A 21,758-nucleotide genomic window follows, 5' to 3' on the forward strand; every position below is an offset into this window, starting at 1 on the left:
TTCTATAGTTATTTGTTTCAATAAGACCAGACTCAAAATACAACTTAAGCCTGAACCAACTGGATATTTTTTCTCCCTCTAGTTTTTTTCGGCAAGTTATAATATTCTGATCAAATACAATCCCAACAGGTGCAATTGTTTCCTTATATGTTCAAGGAATGGCATCTTAGATGCACAGTGCCAAGCAGTTTCTGGTAACTGGATTAGGCAGATTCATGTATCAAAGTACAGCCCATAATCAGTTTCCCCCATAGAACAAAACTTGCCTGCATTCTGGTCTCTTTACAACTAGCAGAGATGCAGCATTAAGGGTTTTTATCAAGGACCTGGTGTTTGCAGTCTCTCCCCTTGTGATGAAATGTGTGTTAATCTGGATGTGTCACACCCCATGATTACTAGAAGTAGAAGACAAATACCTGAGGCATGCAATCCACTTGGAGTGCATCTATTTACATGAAGCTGCTCATGGGAGCTGGTGATTTGGTCCAGATATGGATTTCACAGGTTGCAAAAGAGGTGTCACACCATCAGAGATTCCACCAATTGAAACAGTTGCTAAAGATTATATTGCAGTATCATTGTGAAACATTTAACTTTCTTAAGAAAGTTTAAGTTTAAAGTGTACTATCCCCTGCAGCTCAATATAAATAACCATTTATTTCTTTGTAGTATTACGTGGAGTCAGAATGGGTTTTCCAATCTGATTTAATCCCTGAGCAGCTATGTTAAAAATTAACTTTTTATTTAAAAAGCCCAATAAAAAACTAAATACTATATTAAAACTCTACCACAATGTTACAGTGATAAATGTATTTCTGTACAGAAACATTAAAGCCACTTAGAAGCTGTTTAAATCCTTTACTCCTCGGAAAAAAATATACATTTCTGGAAACTGTTCAGGTACCTAAGCTGGACATAAATGACTCCAAGTTAAGTTTTACTTGACCCAGAGGACACCTCTAGCTAGAGAAATAATTTGCTGAGGAACATAATAAACTGACCCACTCCTAATGTTTTACCAACATGATGCATGTTTTATTAAAAATACAATATTTTCTTTTGCCAAGTCAGGCTAAACATCCTGGCCTCCTATTACATGAATGGGAAAAATACACCAAAAAAAAAAAAAAAAAAACTTTCTGGAAAACTTTTCAAAAAGTCATCAATGGTAAGAACAGGTTAATCTGTGGAAGAACAAAGTTTAAGAATTCAGTAAGGTATCTAGGATCTGTCAAATCTTATTTGTCCTAGCTTAATTGCTCAGGACCATGGCTAGTGTTGTAAATAAAAACTGAGCCAGATTTGACAGGCACAACTGTGGACAGATGAGACCCTGGAATGGGGGGTACTGCAGCAGGCCACAGTCTCTGAAAAGTGCTCACTGGATCTAGGATAAAGAGACTGTCCGTGGTCTCTGAAGAGCCTCTTAGGCATTTTGGTCCCCTGCTAAGAAACTGATTCATCCTGTAAGAAATGACAAAATACTAGACAGATGTGTTTAGACCAATTAAGCACAATAAAATGGCTAATTCTTTGCTTCTTCTAGGGCAAAGCATTCTCGGGGGAAAGATTATTTGCTTTGGATGATTAAATAGTAAAGAAGAACTAATAATGTCTTTTCCCTTCTCAAAATATCAGAACAGAAAGAGACTGCTGAGATCCTCTCATTCCCTCTGACAAATGTAGACAATGAGGGTTAGAGAGGTGCCTGGCAGTTAGGAAGTAGCAAAGCCAGACTGTCCCCAAGTTCCTATGAAGAAGGAAAAAAGATCATAGAAAATCAGTATGAGGCAAGACTATAAGACCGGATGTGGTGGCTGGAATGAACCAATGCTCTCTGGGTTCTCCCTGACCACGCACCTCTCCCCTCCCAGCCCCAACAGCTCCGACCAGGGGCCTTGCCCAAAGAGAAACAGCAGAAATGCAGCACAGACTCATTCCTCATGCTCACATGTTCACAGGTACTCAGAAAAATGAAAACTGGGTATGCAGCAGGATGCTAAAAAGTCAGTTTCTCATGTCTACACTTGACATGATTCAGAAGGTACAAATCAACCTTTCCCTGGGAAACGTACATGTCTCCTGAAAGCACTGACGGGGACGTGCACCACAGAAGCATGGAGGACCAAGTGATGCCTCCACTGGGCTCGGCTTGGAGACAGACAGAGAGCAGTCCACCCCCTGAGACTTGAGGGTTCAGTAGGGATGGCCATCCCAGGAGGTAAGAAACAGCACCTCCCCCTCTGGAAACTTCTACAGAAGTCAATTGCTTGTGTTTTCTATTTTAAAGCTTCATACAGACAGACATTAAAATAGAACCAAGGACAACAAACACCCAAGCTCTGCAACATCCTATGGCCCCCTTCTAGAAAATCCCCCTCAGTCACAAGAACTTGGTATTTTGCTGTACTTAATTCACATCCTGTAGAAAGCAGTAACATTAAGCATAATGGCTCACAGCTCACTGTGTGTCTTTCGTGTGCCAGGAATAGCTCTGGGTACTTTCTCCTCACTTTCTCTACACTTCATGACCCCAATAAGTAAGTATTATTATTATTATCCCCATTTGGCAGATGAGGAAACTGAGGCTCAGAAGTTAACCAAGCTACCCAGAGTCACCCAGCAAGAACCAAAAGCACAATTCTGAAGTTTTCAGGATATAAATGATATGTACACATCTCACATCTACATGGTTCAGTCCGACGAGTTAAAGCAAAGATGCTTTCAAGCTCCTGGAAGTCGGGCACATCTAGCTGCATTAAAACCTGCTGCTTCTCTAGGTGCCAACCTGGAAGTCTGATACGAGGACAGCTGTGGTCCAAGCTCCCAGGCACCAGCAATCCTGGCAGCACCCTGGAACAGCTCAGTTTCTGGCGGTTCTCAGCTTCCTCCTGAAATACTCGGGGGCGGCCTCATATAGCCACTCGGCATCCACAACGCAGAGGTCCCGCATGTAGCACTTGTTGGTGTAAAGCAGCTCAGTGTACACGACGCAGGCTGGCTTGCAGTGGAAGAGGACAGACGACGGGTGGATGGCCACTGGCTGGTGGGTGTCCGTGGTGGCATAGGTACCGTCTGGCTGAAGCTCAGCAGTGCTCATGAAGAGGCTGTGAGCCAGACAGCGGCGGACACTCTCCATGTCTCCTCGGGATGATAAGATTGGCATTGACATCTGCTTCAGGAGAAAGCAAGAAATGAAGACCCTGAACATAACTACTGCTCAGCACTGCATGGTCTGTTGGAACAAATGGACCTAAAGTGCAGCCTATACTGCAAGCCTAACAAAGTGGATTTTGACATGCAGAGGTGGTTACCTCGGATGCCTTCAGGATCAGCAAGGTCAGGGAAAGAAGGCAGAGCTCAAGGAGGACAGACCAAAAAGTGGGAAACCACTGCCTGGGAGCGGAAGGACTGGGAGGGAGACATTCATATAAGCCACAGGCAGGTTGGGTGACCCATGCTCCTCCCCTAAACATCCATCAAGACGTCCCAGGAGGGAAAGGCCTTTCCCTGTTGTGCTATGTCTTCATCTCCTCACTCCAATTCATCTTACACAATGCTGCCAAATTAGTCTTCCTAAAGCACGACTCAAATCGTTCTTATCCGCTCAAAAACCTTCAATGTCCCTATTGCTCCTGGCAAAAAAGAATGCAAATGTCTTGTGGTGAAGCCATGAATGAGCCACACTGAGCCCGCCTCACCTGTCTTCTTTCTCATCCATCTTCTTAGGCATTGCATGGTCCTCCATAGTCGCTGTCTTCTCTCCCCTCGCCCCGTTTCAAGATTCCTATCTCTGTGCCTTTACATTTGATGCTCCTAGTAGAAATGCTGCCCCTCATCTTTGCAGGGGAAATGTCAGCTATCAGTCAATGTCCTTGCTCTTACCGCCCTTGCTGAGTGGGTCATGTAACCTTGTAACTCTGGCCATAGCCAAATAGACCAGTGGTGCACACTTGCTTGACCTAACTGGTCAGCTTCCAGGCATTTAGGTCCGAAGTGTTAAGTTCAGTCAATCTCTGTTAGGCTCTTGTGTGGAGAGGCCATGTCAAGGAGGGACAAGGTGAGAAGAGGGCAGAAGGCACACAGAGAGCAGTCCTAACAAGAGGACCAGCAGGTCCAGGAAAGGAGCTGCTTTTTCCAGTTCCTTATTCCAGTTTCTTGTGGGGTGTGACTCTGTTTCCTGCCCGTAGGTTCCAAGAGATACCTCTTTATCCTTTGAAAATTCTCTCTTTTTCCTTTATGATGGCTCAAGGGCTTTTGTTTTTAGCAATCAGCTGATCCTAGCCTGACAAAGACACTTTTATCCCTTTATCTGTCAAAAGGTAGCTTAGTTAAAACGCCAGGAAGCCCTGAGGCTAACTGGTGGTCTCTCCGTCCAGACTGCCAGCTGCACCACTCACTGGCTGTGTGATTTGGGGCAAATCACTTAACCTGATTAGGCTTAGTTTTATCATTTGTAAAATGGGAATAACGACAGAATCCTTGTGGGTTGAAGTGAGGATTTTAAATAAAATAATCACATGAAAAGTATTTAGATATGATGTACATGTTGCTCTGTAACTTGCAACCAAGTGGTGGTATACTTTGTAGTAGACATTTTGGCAATATCTATCAAAATCTAACTCCCCCATCTAGAAATTCATACTATGTGCACCAGAGCACAAAGACATATGTAGGAAGATGGGCATTACAGCATAACGCAAACAACCACTATCAGAGGCATTGTTAAATAAATTATAGTGAACACCGTGAACTAAAATAGAAAAATCTTAAGCCCCCCCAACTGACTGAATGGACCCCCCCTCTTGGCCAAGGGGACCCCAGAAATACCCTAAAGATGAGTTGCTGGCCAAGAGAAGGGAGGTCAGACATGCCTCATCATGCCCCACTCCCTTCTTAGAGATATCCTTTGTAACTCATTAACAGGCCTAAGGTTACACAAGACAAAACTTCAGCCACACCTGCAGATCCTCAATTTACTTAACAGACCACTTGAGTCTGAGTATTATGTTGGGTGGCTAGTCTCTGATTAGCAGACTTCCTTATCTTAACTTAAAACATTCCAAGCTTCAGACAAAGCTTCACTTCTTTAACCAATTACAAATCAAGGACTGTTTAAATTATTTTACAGAGTTTGGGTTATTTTCCATTGACAATACAATGAAATGCCATGAAGTCACTAAAAGGAATGAGATACTCATATGCAGACACTGAAAGGCAGCTCAGGCACAGTAAGTATTCAAGAAGTATACCACTTGGTTACAAGTTGCAGAACAACACGTACATCGTATTTGTTGTAAAAGAAAAATTTTGATATACATATCCATATGTATGTATGTGCATAGAGACATATGCACAAAAACATACATATACAGAAACAAATTCTAGAAGAATCTACCCCAAACTGTTAGCAGTGGTTATCTCTCGAGGGGCAGGATTATGGGAGACTTTTAAAATTTCTGCATTACAAATCATTATTTTCTGCATTGTGTCAGTATTTAACAACTATGCACTGCTTTTGTAGTCTGAAAAAAATAAAGATAATCCCACTAAAAAAAAAAATCCTTAGAAAGAATTCCAATAACACTAGAAAATGCTTATAAAGTTCATACAACTGAATATAAATTACACATATAATGTAACTATATAAAAAATGTAATAAAAATAGGCTACTAGGAAATAAACCAAAATACTGAGATGTAGAACTGTGGGTAATTTTTACTTTCTTCCTTATTTGTGCAATTTTCTACAATGAGAATTCTTTTTATAATCACTAGCAGTAAGCAATTTAAAATTTTTCAGCTAGTAAAAAGTGATAGTTTAGTCCCCCAAAGAGCACCAGGAAGAGATAATACCTTTAGGCAGATGTCCCTCAGCTGTGCTCTGACTTCAGTTACTAGCATCATATTCTTGCTGTTGACAAAATTCTCTTTGCACCAGTCCTGTATAGGAGAAAAAGAGATATTATAATTCTCTCATTTCTATAGAGGAAAAAAATACTAAAAAATTTTTAGAACAGTTTGATTCAGAGAAAAAACTTCAGGTGCCAAAAAAGAATGTAGGAAAATATCTTTATATCAAAAAGCATGAACCATAAGGGAAAATATTAATAATTTAAACTAAAGTAAAACTAAAAATTTCCTTATGCTAAGTCACCATGACAAAAAATACAGATTGGGATACTTGCATCACCATACCCTACAAAGAATCAGCACCTCCAGAATATTAAAAAAAAGTCCTACAAATCATTAAGAAGACCAACAACCCAGTAGAAAAATTGACAAAGATATGAACAGACAACTCACAGAAGAGGAAATATAAATGCCCAATAAACTTATTAGGGAATCTTAATCTCTTAAGGAATCATGGAAATGTAGCTTAATGTAACTGAGATACTATTTCACATCCATCAACTTGGTAAAAATTAAAGTCACTTCAGCTAAGAGCTGGAGAGGGTGGTGGAAATGGAAACTCATTATTTCTATGGGGAGTATAGAGAGGTGTTGCCAACTTTGGGGAGCCGCTTGTCAGCCTTGTAAAGCTGAGAGAGTATCCCAAGCCCCAGCGGGTCTACTCTTAGGGATCGGCCTCAGAGAAACTCTGCCCCATGAGCACAAGGAGACCCGTGCATGATGGTCACTGCAGTGCAGGAAATGGAAACAAGCTGCAAAAGGACAGTGCAAGAAAATATTTATATTTATCGTATACCATACTGGGATATGAAGTATACTCTCACCCATGGAGAACACACCCCAGTGCTTACATACAGGAGGGAGGACTAAGGAGCAGAACAGGGCTTTTATTGTATCCACAGCATTTTATTTCCTAAAAATAAACTGAAGCATAAATGTAGCAAAAAGTTTACAACTACTAAAACTAGATGGTGGCCTTTTTTTTTTTTTTTAAAGTGAAAGTGTGCACACTATGGCACGATTACTGATTTTATTACTAGAGGAAAGAATATATTGCCATTTTCCATCATGGTCCAAGGAACTGAAATATCACAATAGCAAAACCTACTATAAGAAACTTAGGGATCAGTGGGGGAAAAAAATCTGTGGCTAAGAAATTGAGTCACCAAATTTTTAACTAACTTGCCCATTTTAAGTACGAGTTAAACACAGGTAGAACGAAGGCTGGAATGATATTTCTTCCTTAGTAACCTCCCAGTACTCAGATATTTCCGAAATGACGTCTGGCTTTCTTTTCATGGCTCTTTAGGTGATTCAGCCAAAAAGGCAAGGACTTGATTTCACTTCACTTCACTTCAAAAGCGTGTCTGAAAACAGCAGCATCTTTTGCGAAAAGGAACAGGACAAGGCTCACCTTATTTCCACCTATATTTTTGAAGGTTCGGTAGATGTTGAGCAGCGTAATGTGATCCCCCTCACTGGATATGAACTTCTTCCGGACCGCCTGCACTTCATCCCGCCGGGCAGGAGGGTTGTGGAGGACGCTGTCCACAGACAGCAGGGAGACAATGGTCAGGATCTCCTCTGTACAGTGGAATTTGGGGGACAGGAGGATGGTCTGCAAACCAGAATTAAAAATTGTGTTAACCCAGCTTTTTCCTACCTCCTGAATACAGCATTTCTGTATATTGCTTTTGGAGCTTCCCTTCTAAGGAGTTCAAGGGCAAGTGTTTCTAAAACCATGACTATGTACATTAATGTTACTTTACTTTTTTGTAAAACAGATGAATGCCTTCCCCACAGGATTCCAAATTCCTTGTTGCTTAGTATGTCTTTGAATCCCACATAGAACATAAATCAGGGTTATATACAAAGTAGGGGCTGATAATTATTTAAGAGAAAAAGTGAGGTTAATCTAGAAGCACTGGGTTCAGGAGTCAACTTTGGTATGGCTAACCTGTAATGTACAGAAAGGGGACTGAGGAGAGGGTATCATTTACTTTGGCAAATTTGGGTTCTAAAGGAAATGCTGCCATCTTTCTTCCAATTGGAGTCAGGGTAAGCTGATCATCCTTATGTTCAACAGCACCTAACAGGTCCAGTTGGGCAATGGCCGCCTGAATGTGATCTAAAGAAACAGAGGAGCCAAAAATCCAAAAAAAGGATGAAGTTGCAGCTAGTTCAGTACTTCCAGGAACTTTTGATAACTCTATATCAAACAACAGCAAAGATCACAACCACCACTGCCCCCTTGACACACTTGTAAAAGCTGTTAACAACATCACTGTCTTCATTTTGATTCCCTTTTAAAATGACCTATAATTTGGTAATGTGTAAGTAAATTTTGAATACACACACCCTTTGACCCAGCAATGTTACACTTATAAATTTCACCCCTGGATACACTCATACGTTATACAGAGACCGTATCTCCAGAAGCAAGCACATAACAATGGAAATACCAGTTGCCTCAGAGGCCACCTGGGAGGCTGGGGGACAAAGGGTGAGAAGGATGATATTTACCATTTATTCTTTTATACTTTTTAAATTTTGAACCATGTAAATGCATTACATATTAAAGAATAAAAAATAATTTCTAAGGATGTCATAAGTATGTACATACTAACAGAGAATGATCTGTACAATACAGTAAGTGAAAAAAAGCAATGCGCTTTCCATTGCTTTTCTAAAGCAATGTTTATCAATAGAAGAATGGATAGATGCATTTGGTTTATTTACAGAATGGAAGAGCATTTAGTGGTGAAAAAGCATCAACACAAATAAACCTTATAGGATATGCTGAATGAAAACAGAAGGTTACTGAAGAATAAATACATAAACATGCAAACTGAAACAACAGATTGTTTAGGGATATATACATATATAAGAAAATAAAGAAAAGTGAGGGAATTACACACGAAACGTGGGGGAGTGGTTACCCTAAGGGAGTGGGAAGGAGCTGAGGGTCGCCAGGGAGGGCTCCCAGAAGCTTGGATGGCACTGGTAATGGGAACACAGATGTTGATTTTATTACACCTTTACCTTACATACGTTATTACTTTGTTTGTAGGGATTTAGCACTGAAAAGAAAACAAATCAGACATAGAACAGTGTACAATCTGTGTTGTTGCTATTTGTGTTTTAAAACAGACTACAGGTAACTTGCATATGCTTCGATTTTTCTAAAGAAGACTAGAATAATGGTCTCAGTAGCTGCTCCAGGGAAGGAAAACTATGAATCTGAGGATCAGCGTAGGACCCTTGTATACCCATCAATAGTTTACTTCTTCTTTCTTCTTTTTTTTAACCAATTCTATTTCTTCGCTTAGAGAAAAAAAAAAAAAGGAAAATGATGTATTGATGAGAGGCCAAGTGCCAAAGCTGCTATCATTAAGAATCCCAATTATTGTTTTCTTCCTCCATAAACAGATTACTTTTTTTTTAAAGAGACGGGGTCTAGCTCTGTTGCTCAGGCTAGAGTGCAGTGGCCTGATCATAGCTCACTATAGCCTCAAACTCCTGGCCTCAAGTGATCCTCCCACCTCAGCCTCCCAAAGTGATGGGATTATAGGAATGGGCCACCTCGCCCAGCAAGAGACTATTAATGAAGGGCAGGGACTGATCAAATTCCAGATAAAAGCAAAGAAATTTGATCTTTGCAGTCTTTGTGCTGATGAAGCACAATTTCATGAGGTGTCTATAGCATCCTATGGAGCCCCCTCATGACCTTCACTGGTTCCAGAGGTCAAGGAACCTGATTGTGATTGCCTCTATGATGCTGCTGACAGCACAGAGTCCATCGTTTCATAGCCAGGCGCGGTGGCACGCTCTAATCACTGCACCTGTGAATAGCCACTTCACTTCAGCCCGGGCAACATTTCGAGACCCTGACTCTAAACAAACCCTGTCTCTAAATAAACAAACAAATCTATCATTTCACAATTTTGAGATACTTCTCTGACAGCAAATATTGTTATCCACAAAATTACGTAAATAAAAGGAGACGAACAAAATACTTTTTTTCTTCCAAATATTTAATTTTTTGGAAGAGTCCATTTGTTGTTGTTTATCTACTCCTCTACTTTCCACTACACTGAGGACTCCACTTACCCGGAGACGGTTTGGACATGAAGTCAAAGGTGAGCACGTTTGGGACTTTCATTGCTAGGAGCTGAAGCATCACACTGGCCAGGTTACACCTGCAAAGAGTGAGAGATGAGGGTCATTCATTACACCACTGCCAGTGAGTCAGAACCTCTCGCCGAGGAGTGTGCGTGAACACTGCAGCTCTGGGCAAGCACAAGCAAACAGGAAAGAGACATGGGGACAAATGGCAGGAGTGCAGGAGCAACTGGAGCCTACCTTTGGATCTCTGGCACGGTCATCTTCTCAAACTTCTCAAACTCCTCCTCAGTGTACAGCCGGTAACAGACACCACTGTCCTCTCTGCCAGCCCTCCCTGTGCGCTGCCAGGCCTGGGTCTTTGACACCCGCTGCACTGCTAATACCTCAAGACCACTGTCTGGAGGGAGAACGGGCCCCATTAGTGCTTTGCTCGTTATATAAACGAACCGTTTCTACAAAGTTGAGAAAAAGAAGCATTCCTCAGAACACCAGTGATTCTTTCTGCAGGACAGGGGTCCAGAAACTCAAGGCTAAATTAGAAAGCACAAAACCAGGCCGCTCTGCAGTGGTTTAGCCCCACAGTGAAACAAGGTTTTGCGATGAGCCCTGTATGAAATCTGTTAGGAAAACATCAAAAAATCTCATGCATGTAGGAAAGAGCCAGGAGAGTAGTGTCACAAGTTTTGGCTTAGGTCACAGGATGGCCAACAATCCCAGTCTGCCTGGAACTGAGGCTTGCCCGGGTGTAGGACTTTTGGTGCTAAAACTGGAACAGCTTCCAGCAAACTAGGATGGTTGGTCATATCATACTACCAATCAATGAATCAGAAATTAAATGCCTCAAGTCATTTGTGTGCTTTATCCTCCCTTCCAGTTCTATTATTAAACAGAGATAATGTGATGTTTGTTTCCTAGGAGTAAATGAGATTCATTTTCTTAATAAAAGTGAATTCTGTGCCAGGCACTGGAGACCCATGCTCTTTCCCCTACGTTATCTCTAGGAGATACACTTACGAAAGTCAGCACCCTCAAATGTTTACTATAGCATTTAAATTACTTATTTGGGAGCAATAATTTCAGCTGCCTCAAATCCTCTTGGAATATAGCAAGGTATAAAACACACATGGGTGAAAATGACTTCAAGCCAGCTTCCCACTGTACCTTCTCAGGAGATAGCTAATGTTTCACCTCCATCCCTCACCCCATCCCAAGGGATCTGTTTCCTTCCTGGAAAACCTGGGCACTCAAACCAGCCACACTTAAATATAATTTCTGATGAGAGCCTTTCGCTGGACTAGGCTGTCCCTGGCCTTAGAACCATCAGTCTCATGCAACTTCTGATGAGGTTCCAGACCTCTGCCCAGGTCCCTGACCCTCTGTGTTCCCAAGTTTGCTAAACCTGTGCTCTTCTTTCCTTGACTTCTTGTCTCACCTATCTGCCTCAGGTCTCCTTTCTGGACTTGACTTGTGGATTGTCTCACCCACGATACCTGCCACCTGAATCTCACTTAGTCACAAACAGGAAATGCTCACTTGGTAGAAAACTGTGGGACTAGTGTCAATGGTTGCTTGCTATATACATGGGAGAGACATTCATGAGCTACAAATTCTCACCAGGGTTATACTTCTTTGCTTTAACCATGCCAGTGTCAACTACATATTTTATTCCTGTAATGGTTATGGAGGTTTCAGCGATGTTGGTTGAAATGATCACTTTGCGATAGCCCTAAAAGGAGGAAGAAAACCAGAAAGCTATATGACACACATATGATTCAGAAGTGTTAAAACATATTCTCACCATTAACTTCCATAATTCACTCATGACCAAGAAAAGATGACCTTATTATTAATGGCAGTCATTAATATTAATGGTAAGTCATTAAACTGGGCAGGGGTAGAGTGGAAGCTGCAGCCCTAAAGGTTAATTTCAGGTGATGAGATGCAGTGGAGCAAACACAAGATTCAGAAGCAGGCAGATGTGGGTTGGAAACCTGGCCCTGCCAGTTACTTACTGTGTGCCCCTTAAGCAATTATTACCTCCCCTCTTGGGGCCTCAGTATCCCCACAGGGTCATAACCCATCTTGCTGGTTCCCGTGAGGATGAGAGACAGTGTATGTAAGTGTTAGTGCAGCACCTGGCGGCAGAGGCCCACAATTAATGGCACTATGGACAAATGCGGTTTATGTTGGCTCTTAGATGAGGCACTTGTTTACCGTTCAGCTTTTGTCTTTGCACTCGCCCTCATTCTGGCAACTTGGCAATTGTTTCTCTGGGGGATTTTTTGTTTTGTTTTTTTTTAAGAGATAGGGCTTCGCTCTGTCACCCAGCCTAGAGTGCAGTAGCACGGTCATAGCTCACTGTATCCTTGATCTCCTGGGCTCTTGCCTCAGCTCCTCAGATAGCTGGGCTATTTGAGAATAGCTTGAACACAGGCCCATACCACCACATCTTGCTAATTTTTAAATTTTTTTCTTGGAGAGATAGTGTTTCACTATGTTGCCCTGGCTGGTCTCAAACTCCTGGCCTCAAGCAACCTTCCTGTCTCAGCCTCCCAAGTCACTGGGATTACAGGTGTGAACCACTGAGCCCAGCTGCTTCTGTTTTTATCGCTGGAGAGCTGTATCTGTAGCTGTGCGTTACACTCCTGCACCTTTTCAACTAGTTTATCTGGTACCTGAGCATCTCATCCCAAACACCTTATCTGGAACCTGGTGATAAGCACACAGGCCCTAACGGTAGATCCTTCTGAGTGCCCAAGGACGGGGCTGGATAGGCGAGATGGTGCACTTACCTTTGGGGCCCCTTGGAAGACACGGAGCTGCTGTGCATAGGGCAGGGAAGCGTACAAAGGAAGGACCACCATTGAGGGGCAGCCGTCTGGAAGGTGCTTTGCAATGTCTCGGCAGGTCTTGCTCATTGCTTCAATCTCCTCCTGACCCGTGAGGAACACCAGAATGTCCTGAGAAGGAGGAGCTTCCTATAAAAAAGGTGGAGTGGGATTACCAGGCACTGATAGAAGTGCAGGATGCACAGAAAAATACAATGGCCCTTGATGATGTTTCCTAGAGTTATTTTTCTCAACTGTGGAGATGTAAATGAGTCTAAATTCTAATGTCTCCCTGGAAGAAAACCCTTACTAGCAATGCATGAAACTGTAACATATGCGAGTTAGCCAGCTAGGCTTAAAAACCAATTAAGGAAATTCTGAAAGAGAATCACTAGATTGCTTTGTAATAAGAACAATACCATGAAAAGCACAATCAGGCAGGCAAATAAAATCTGCATGAAGCTTCCTTCCTTTCATAAGCATCTTGAGAGATAAAGCTGACAAAACAGATGACAACTTGTGGAAATCAAGTAGTCATGCTGGAAAAGGGGCCTTTATTTAATGATGCCATCAAAAGCATTTTCACACACCCAAAAAAAGTACACTAAACTTTGACAACTGCTTGAGACACTGAGCTTAACAGGGTTCTTCACCTTCAAAGGGAATAACATCCAAATATTGAAGACATACCTATTTATCAGATCTTTCTTTGATGTTTGTACAGATATAGTAATTTGCTTGATATAAAGTACTTGATGGCAAAATAATTTTTAAAAGTTTAATAATATGTGTGTATTTATGTATATATGTGAAAATATATTTATATGTGGGGTTTTTTTTTAAGCCCAGTATTAACAGGTCAAATGTTCAGAGGTATATACAGACAGGACAGAATCTAAAAGTTAAGACTTCATCCGTGGGAGCAAAGCTACCACGTAACCTGAATGTACCAGCAGCCATCATTCATGAAAAATTCTCATCTCAACTTTGCTTTATGCAGTTAAACAAGGTAGACTGACCTTTTATTCTCCTCCAAATACTATTAAAATGACAGTAAAGGTCATTGTCCCAGAAAGACAAAGATAATGGGAGATGAGAGGGTTCAACCCATTTTTAAAAGATGGGCTGAATGACTTGGTTGGGCAAAGGAAGCTATAAACTGGGGGCCTGCTAAGGGGAATAGTGACAGGAGATGAGCCAATTTCCCTGGAGAAGCAAGGAAAACTTGGCACTTTGGGGAGCAAGGCAGAAGTGTGTTTTGGGAGAGTGCAAACCCAGGGATTGGCTCAAAGTCTGAGGACAGTGTGGTTAAACCCCCAGATTCCCTCCTTTACGGAGGCAGTCAGGAGGCTGGGAAGTCATGGGGTGCAATAATAGGCTTCACCACAGGAAAATGGTGAAGGGAAGGGTCAATAGGACGATTACAACAGAGGCCTAGAAGAGCCACCTGTTCCGATTGGAACAGCAGCATAAGAGACTCTGGGAAAAGATGGACTGTGTTTGAACACAGAACAAATGTTCATTGGTATATGAGAGATGTTGGAACATTTGGGGAGAAATTAGCCGTAGCTATGTAGGAAACTTACACAACTGTGTTGTCCAAGAAACAAGGTATAGAGATGGTATGCTACTATTAATAGCAATGTATGATCATAATATTGTTAATACTGATAACTGGATTTTAAAAACATTGTGTTGTGCAAGCTGTAGTCCCAGCTACTCAGGAAGCTGAGGTGGGTGGATGGCTTGAGCCCAGAAGTTCAAGACCAGCCTGGGCAACATAGTGAGACCCCATCTCAAAACAAACAAACAAAAACTATTGTGATAGAACTATGTCAAGAGGATGGAGGAAAGAGGGGGTAGGAAGGGGCATTTCTAAATCTTTATCATGCATACTCAATGATATAGTTCATTAGAAAATAAACGAAGATAGCAAAACATGAAAACAAAAAGATCTTCATCACTATGGTAAGAAATTAGCACATAATACCTGATACTGGTAACTCAAGAAATAGCAGCATAAGCAGGGTATTTTAGAAATACAAAAGTTATATCTAGAGGAAACAGCTAGGATTGAAAGTGGGTACCCTAAAGAGCAGGAATCTGAGATAGGAAGGGAAAGCAACTGCTATTCTTTTATTACAAGCCTTGTAATATTTTACTTGACTTTTTAAAACTTTAAACTCCACATGCATCACTTAGTTAAAAATAGCCAGGCATGGTTGCTCACTCCTATAATCCCAACACTTTGGAAGGACAAGGCAGGATGATCTGTTTAAAGGGCAGGAGTTTGAGACCAACCTGGGCAATATAGCAAGACCCTATCTCTACAAAAAATGTAAAAAAATGTTTTTAAATTTAATTTAAAAAGTTTCTCTCTAGATTTTCTCAGAAAGTTAACTAGAGGGTAAAAACAGCCAATTTTATAAAAATTAAACAAAAATTAAACAAATTTTTAAAGTAAATATTTCATAAAATGAGAAGTGATTTTGAAATAAGTTGCAACCCATTATTGGGTCAATATCAACTTTTTTTAAAATGAGATGTCAGAGTACATCACATGTAATAAAAAGAGGTAGTGTTTCATAGACTTATTTAAGTTAAATATATCATGTACTGGGTTGCAACATAAAACGTGCTTCCTTCTGGGGATTATGATTTAAAAAAAATGTTAAGCCACTGCTCTAACATATAGAAGTTTCCTGGCTCAGCACAGGACAGATGCTGGTCAGAGATGAATTATTTTTCTTTTCAGAGAAAATAAGAGATACCATAAATAAAGGATAAAAACTGGACATGACAAACGAACTCCTTATCCACCTCACTGACACATCTCACAAAGCTGTTTTACTCAGTAGCTTTTCTTTTCAAGGCTGAATGCTCTCACCACCAACTGCAAGGTCAAACAGAGCTTTTGGGGAATTTGCACCCCACTCCATACCTGGTGGATCTGGAAGACTGAGACAAGCGCTGCGTGTAGGTAATCCTGTTGAGGCTGTTTGGTGTAAAAAACCTGGATTGGATGTTGCCGTCCCTCCAGGTAGAGGACAGGGGCGCCATTGAAATACTGAGAGAACAGGTCCACATCCATCGTAGCTGACATCACAATCACCTACGAAAGAGGACGAAGAGGAGGACGAAGAGGAGGACGGGAAACAAACATTGGTACAGCCTTTCTGTGTCCCTCCCAAGCCTGAAAAGCAGATGACTGAGGCCTGTGACACTCCTACCATGGTTAACTTTCTTCCTTGGTTCTGAAGCAGAAAGGGGACAGGAAACGCCATGAGGAAGCAACACAGGCCTGTTTCCTTAAATGTGCCATACATACTTTGAGAGGCAGCTTCCCCATTTCCTTTCGCTTCTTCTGTGCAGTTTTCACCACTCCAAAGAGCACGTCTGTGTGGATAGTCCGTTCGTGAGCTTCATCCAAAATGACACAGCTGTACTTTCGAAGTAGGGAGTCTGAAATTGCTTCACGCAGAAGCATGCCATCTGTTAGAAACTTGATCCTGGTGTCTTCTGAGGTGACATCCTCAAAGCGCACTGTGTAGCCAACCTGTGGGAAGAAACGACTTATTCATTCATAAAACACTTGCTGAGCACCCACTGTGTCCAGCACTGGACTAGGCACTTGTGCTATCACAGTGAACATGACCATCACCAACCCTGCCCTATTCCCTCAGGGAGCATGCAGTCTAGCTGGGGAGACAGACAATGCATACGTTCTTTTAACTGCAATTATGGTAAGTACCAGAAAGAACTTAAAATTAACCTCCTATCTCAAGCTATTTAATAGTTTCATGTGAAACTATGTATAGCTATGAAAAGATGCTCAAGATGTTTTTAAGCGAAATGAGCACACATACACACAAGTAAATCTGTAATAGACAGTTTTGAGACTCATTCTCAATACTAACAATACACACTAGAATAATGCTTACAATTTTTCCAGAAAGATATATAAATAAGAGATTTAACAGAGGTTACTGAAGCCTTAAAGATGCTCAGGGAAAACAACTAATCTATCCAACTTGAAAACAGATTTTGAAAGCAAAGCACATGGGCCTGATAGCCTGTTGGAGCCTCTGATCTCTCAGGGACTGTAAAGAACTCTGAGATAGGCCTAAAAAATTAGAAGAATAGGTAAGAAAGACACTCACTATGGAAAAAAAAGTCTTATTCAGAAAAATAAAAGGCAAGGGGCACAGTGGGAGAACTGTGTAGTCAAGAAGTACTGAAGGAAATCAGGTACCAGCTTCCCAAGTTCACTTCTCTTCTCATCTGAGACTCTAGTAGCAAGAGAGATGGCAGCCACCCGCCGAGGCTGGGTCACGGCAATGACGCCCTGGCGGCTGATCCCTGCTTCATACAGGTACTGAGGGATCTGAGTTGTCTTCCCTGAGCCAGTTTCCCCTAGAAAAGAAAACACTGCCTCACTGAAATGCAAAGTGACATAGATTTCACCAAACATCTCAAAGTCAGAAGAAAAAGATAAAAGAAAATACTCTTGAGTTGGCAAAGCCTCAAGAGAATGGACACTGATGCTGGTGGAGTGTTAAGTGGTATTGTTTCTTGGGAGGCCAAATTGTATTTTAATAACTTTTAAAATGTTTATATCCTTTGACCCACAATTCTACTTGCAGAAATTGATTCTAAAGAAATAATTAAAGATGTATATAAAGATACGGCTTCAAACATGTTTTATTCAACTTTGCCCATGACAGAAAAAAACTGGAAACAATATAAATGTTCAATGGGTATCTGGTGCAGTTAAAACATTAAATAGGCCGGTGCAGTGGCTCATGCCTGTAATCCTAGCACTCTGGGAGGCCAAGGCAAAAGGATCATTTGAGGCCAGGAGTTTGAGACCAGCCTAAGCAAGATCCCCATCTCTACAAAAAATAGAAAAACTAGCTAGGTGTGGTGATGCATGCCTGTTGTCCCAGCTACTTGGGAGGCTGAGGCAGGAGTATTGCTTGAGCCCAGGAGTTGGAGGTTGCAGTGAGCTATGATGATGCCACTGCACTCTAGCCAGGGTAATAGAGCAAGACTCTGTCTCCAAAAAAAAAAAAAATACATAAAATAAGACTGTTATATACATTTGTAGGTATTGACATGAAGAGACACCCACTCATGCGCTGCAGCCTTCACAAACTCTTCGCCATTCTGCAGCCTGCTGCTTTTTTCCAAATCCTTCACCTTTGCCCACACTATTATGGAATACCTGCCCTCATATTGACTGCCTGGCAAAGTACAGGATGAGTCAGTACTCAAACTCACGCCCCTGGGGCTGCTCAGGTGGCCCTCCTCTGGGCCCCTTGGTGCCTTGTTCATCTCTCTTCTAGCACTGACCACCCTATATGGTACAGAAGTGTTTAAATGTGTCTGTCCTCCTCCAATACTTGAAGCTCCTGGAGGGCACAGAAGGTCTGAATGTCTCTTGGACAAACTTGAACATCCTGCATACAGTAAGTACCCAGTAAATGTTATTTCCTACCCAATGTGTGTTCCTTTAACAGTGCCTAATTAGAACGAAAACTCAGCAAAGCTGTGCATCCTTCTCCCTTGCTACCACCACACCTCTCTGACGGACCTCAGAGTCCTACAGTCCCACTATTCGTGCATTTTCTCCCAGTCCGTCATTACTCCTTCTTGCCCACTCATCCTTCCTGACCCAGCTAAGAATTATAGACTAAGAATTTCATTATTCTGCAATTTTCCCCCTGAATCCCCCAGGTAAAACCTGAAACTTGGATTAATGTCTCTCTGCCAATCTTTCCTGCTCTTATACCAAGGCAATTGAGCATTGCTAAAGTAAAATACAGATTGAGTGTCCCTTTTCTGAAATGCTTGGGAAGAGAAATGTTCTGGATTTCAGATTTTTTTGAATTTTGGAATACCTGCATTACACTTATGGGTTCAGCACCCCAGATCTGAAATCGAAAAAATGCTCCAAAAATCCAAAACTTTTTGAGTCCCTAACATAACATTCAAAGGAAATGCTCATTGGAATATTACAGATTTTGGATTTTCAGATTTGGGATACTCAACTTGTAATTTGGCTGTGTAGAAGCAAACCTGAGTTTGTAGTGGGGCCAAAATGCACCCAGGCACCAACACTACCATCAATCTTGTTTTTATAGCCTGTCCTCTGTCTCCATCCTCCCCAAGGGTCTATGTGAAGCCACGTGACTCCCTTTCTCAGCAGAGCTCCTGCACCTGTTTCACAGGAAAAATGAGGTTCTCAAATGTGATCTCCCTCTGCCTTCCCTTACAAGCTTTTCTGCAATCACACTATTCTCATCTCCTTTCTCCAGACCCATAGCCTCTCAGATAGGAGTCCTCCTCTTTTAGGCCAGCATTGCATCTAGCCTTGTGGCCAAGTGCACCCCTTCCCCATGCACCCCTGATCTTTACTTTGTTAGCTCCATTCTGTCTTCAGCCTCCCTCTGTACTGAGTTCTTCCCCTCAACTATGAATACAGGTGGCCCCCAACTTATGATTTTTCAACATTAGAATGGTGTGAAAGCAAAGTAGAAACCGTACTTTGAGTATTCATACAGCCATTCTGTTTTTCACTTTCTGTATAATATTCAATAAGTTATATGAAATGCTCCATAATGTTGTTGTAAAATAGGCTTTGTGTTACGTGATTTGGCCCAACTGTAGGCAAATGTTAGTGTTCTGAGCACTTTTAAGGTAGGCCAGGCTAAGCTATGATATTCCATAGGTTAGATATATTAAATGAATTTTCGACATGATATTTTCAATTTACGATGATGGGTTTATCAGGACATGGCCCCATGGTTAAGTCGAGGAGCATCTGTACTTGCAAGTTCCTCTCAGTTTCCCTCCTTCTTCTCAAAACAGAAGCCTGCTTCCACTGCCTTCATTCCCTCACCTGCTACTTACTCTTCAGCCCAATGACAAATCAGCTGTTTCCCCCACAGCTCTGTTGAAATAGCTGTCAATGGGATCCACAATCATCAATACCCCACATCCAAGTCCAGTGGGCATTTTTTTTTTTTTTTTTGCCACATATTACTGGACCTCATTGTTCCATCTTTTCACTCCCTTCTTACAACTCTCTATTCCTTTGACCACCAGCTCTCCCAGGGCTCCTTTCCCTTCAGTAGTAGCTCATCCTTCAGTAGCTCCTCTTATTAAATGTTCAGGATCAAAAGCCCTTGAAATCAGTCCCTGCCCCACAAGGCTGCCTCTTTTCATGCACCAGAAACTACTACTTCCCATTCAAGGGGATTGTTTCCAGTCTCTCAGGCAGGCTCCGCCCTCTGCCTAGAATGCCCCCTGCCTAGACCACCTCCCCAGACGCCTCCACACAGCCTGGATCACATCCACTGTTCTACCGAAAGCCCCCAGTAGGCCCCTCTACCCTTTCACACGAAAGGTGAGTCTTTGCCTACCCAAGTCGGTCACTCCCAGAGGGCTGTCAGCGCCTCCAGGGCAGGACTGTGCACTCTGCTCCGACGTCCTTCTCTAGGGCTGGCACAGAAAAAACGTTCGGGTTTGTTGAAGAAACGAACGAGAGGGTGTGAGAGGCACCTAAGAAACACTGTTCTCGAAAAGCCAGGAAGGGAGAGCGAGCAAGGGGCCTCCAGCGCGGCCACTCACCGATGAGGACGGCGCTGTCTAGGTTTCGGAGCTGGGCCAACAGTTGCCCCCGCGCCTGGAAAATGGGCAGACTCCGGCGCTGCAGCTCCACGGCCTCACGGTAGGGACCGGCCGAGGGCTGGGCCAGGGGTGGCTGCTGCCTACGGCCTCCTCCTCCGCCTTTGCCGCCACTGCCCGCCGTCAGCAGCATCACCACTCGCCTCCCAGGAGGGAAGGACCCAGCGCGGCTCGGAGGCCCAAAGCCCGGCCGGAATCTCTTGGCCGGCGGGAAGCCCGCCTCCTCCGGCATGTCGGGAGGGCACCGCGGCGGGAGGCGCAAGCGCCGGCAGCTCCTGCCCCTCGCAGGCCCTCCCCTGCGCGCACCGCCCCTTCGCCGCCACGTGCTGGCGGCTGCAGGCGACCACCGATGACCTCACGGCCGTGCCCAGCCTTTAGGAAAGGGACTACAATTCCCAACGTGCATTAGCGGGAGGCGGAGGAGGCTTCCACTTCCTGGGGACGGAAAAAGCAGGGGTCTGAGGTACAACCAGGAAAAGACCCGGAGTTACAACCGCGGAAGACAGCGTGTGTGTGGTTCCGTTGGACCGTATTCTCGGATAACGACGTTCTTCTTTAATTATTTTGTTATAGTAACACTTCTTTCTAGTAAACACGCGTTTTCCCCTTCTCTGTTGTCAGTAATAGTCACTCTTCAAGGAAAATACTTAATTCTATAAAATCAATGAGAAGCACAAACATTTGCATCATTTAATTCTCTACACAACTTATAAATTATATGGTAGATACTGATATTATTCCCAATTTACAGTAAAGAAACTGAGTCATCTGAGATTACTTAAGGTCATTCAGATGTCACAAAATCTTAAGTTTGAAAAGGATATTGGTGATCTTGTGTTACAGAAGAGAAAAGCGAATTCTATGATTCCGTGACAACCATGTATTTTCCTCAATGACTATTCCAATGAATGTAGTCTGCTCCAGTAATACAAGCAAAGAGAGAGTTCAATGGAACTAAAATTGTCTTTTACCTTCCCTTTCCCCCAACCATTCCTGCCAGACTCTCAAGTTCTCTACATGGCTCTGTTAACTAAAAAAAAATTAACAAAGTTTATACTTAGGAAAAAGGAGAGCTTTATTTTTTATTAAGGGTAGCAACCTGCTGAGCGGCCATTCCAACAGGTTGGGAAGCAGAGCCACAGCCAGAAGCCAGGCACATGTGCTTCAAAGAAGAGACAAAGGCAACAGGAGTTTATTGGGGGGG

At 42.6% G+C, this 21,758-nt stretch overlaps 1 protein-coding gene across 2 annotated transcripts; it reads right to left on the minus strand.

Moving 5' to 3' along the window:
* Window positions 1-277: 277 nt before the first annotated feature.
* Window positions 278-20,966, minus strand: DHX33 (DEAH-box helicase 33). 2 transcript variants are annotated; one of them, XM_045570000.1, is made up of 12 exons: window positions 20,498-20,966; window positions 17,118-17,278; window positions 16,194-16,421; window positions 15,807-15,977; window positions 12,830-13,015; window positions 11,652-11,763; window positions 10,275-10,434; window positions 10,023-10,111; window positions 7,913-8,040; window positions 7,327-7,530; window positions 5,856-5,942; window positions 278-3,172 (listed from the first exon to the last, which is right to left on the minus strand). In XM_045570000.1, exons 1-12 carry the CDS (start codon window positions 20,784-20,786, stop codon window positions 2,864-2,866), a joined length of 2,124 nt encoding a protein of 707 aa, XP_045425956.1. In that variant the 5' UTR covers window positions 20,787-20,966; the 3' UTR covers window positions 278-2,863. The 2 variants fall into 2 exon arrangements, with proteins under 2 accessions (XP_045425956.1, XP_045425954.1); XM_045569998.1 differs by having other exon boundaries at window positions 278-3,175.
* Window positions 20,967-21,758: the final 792 nt, after the last annotated feature.

Source organism: Lemur catta, chromosome 15, assembly GCF_020740605.2.
Source record: "Lemur catta isolate mLemCat1 chromosome 15, mLemCat1.pri, whole genome shotgun sequence".
NCBI classification, from domain to species: Eukaryota; Metazoa; Chordata; class Mammalia; order Primates; family Lemuridae; genus Lemur; species Lemur catta.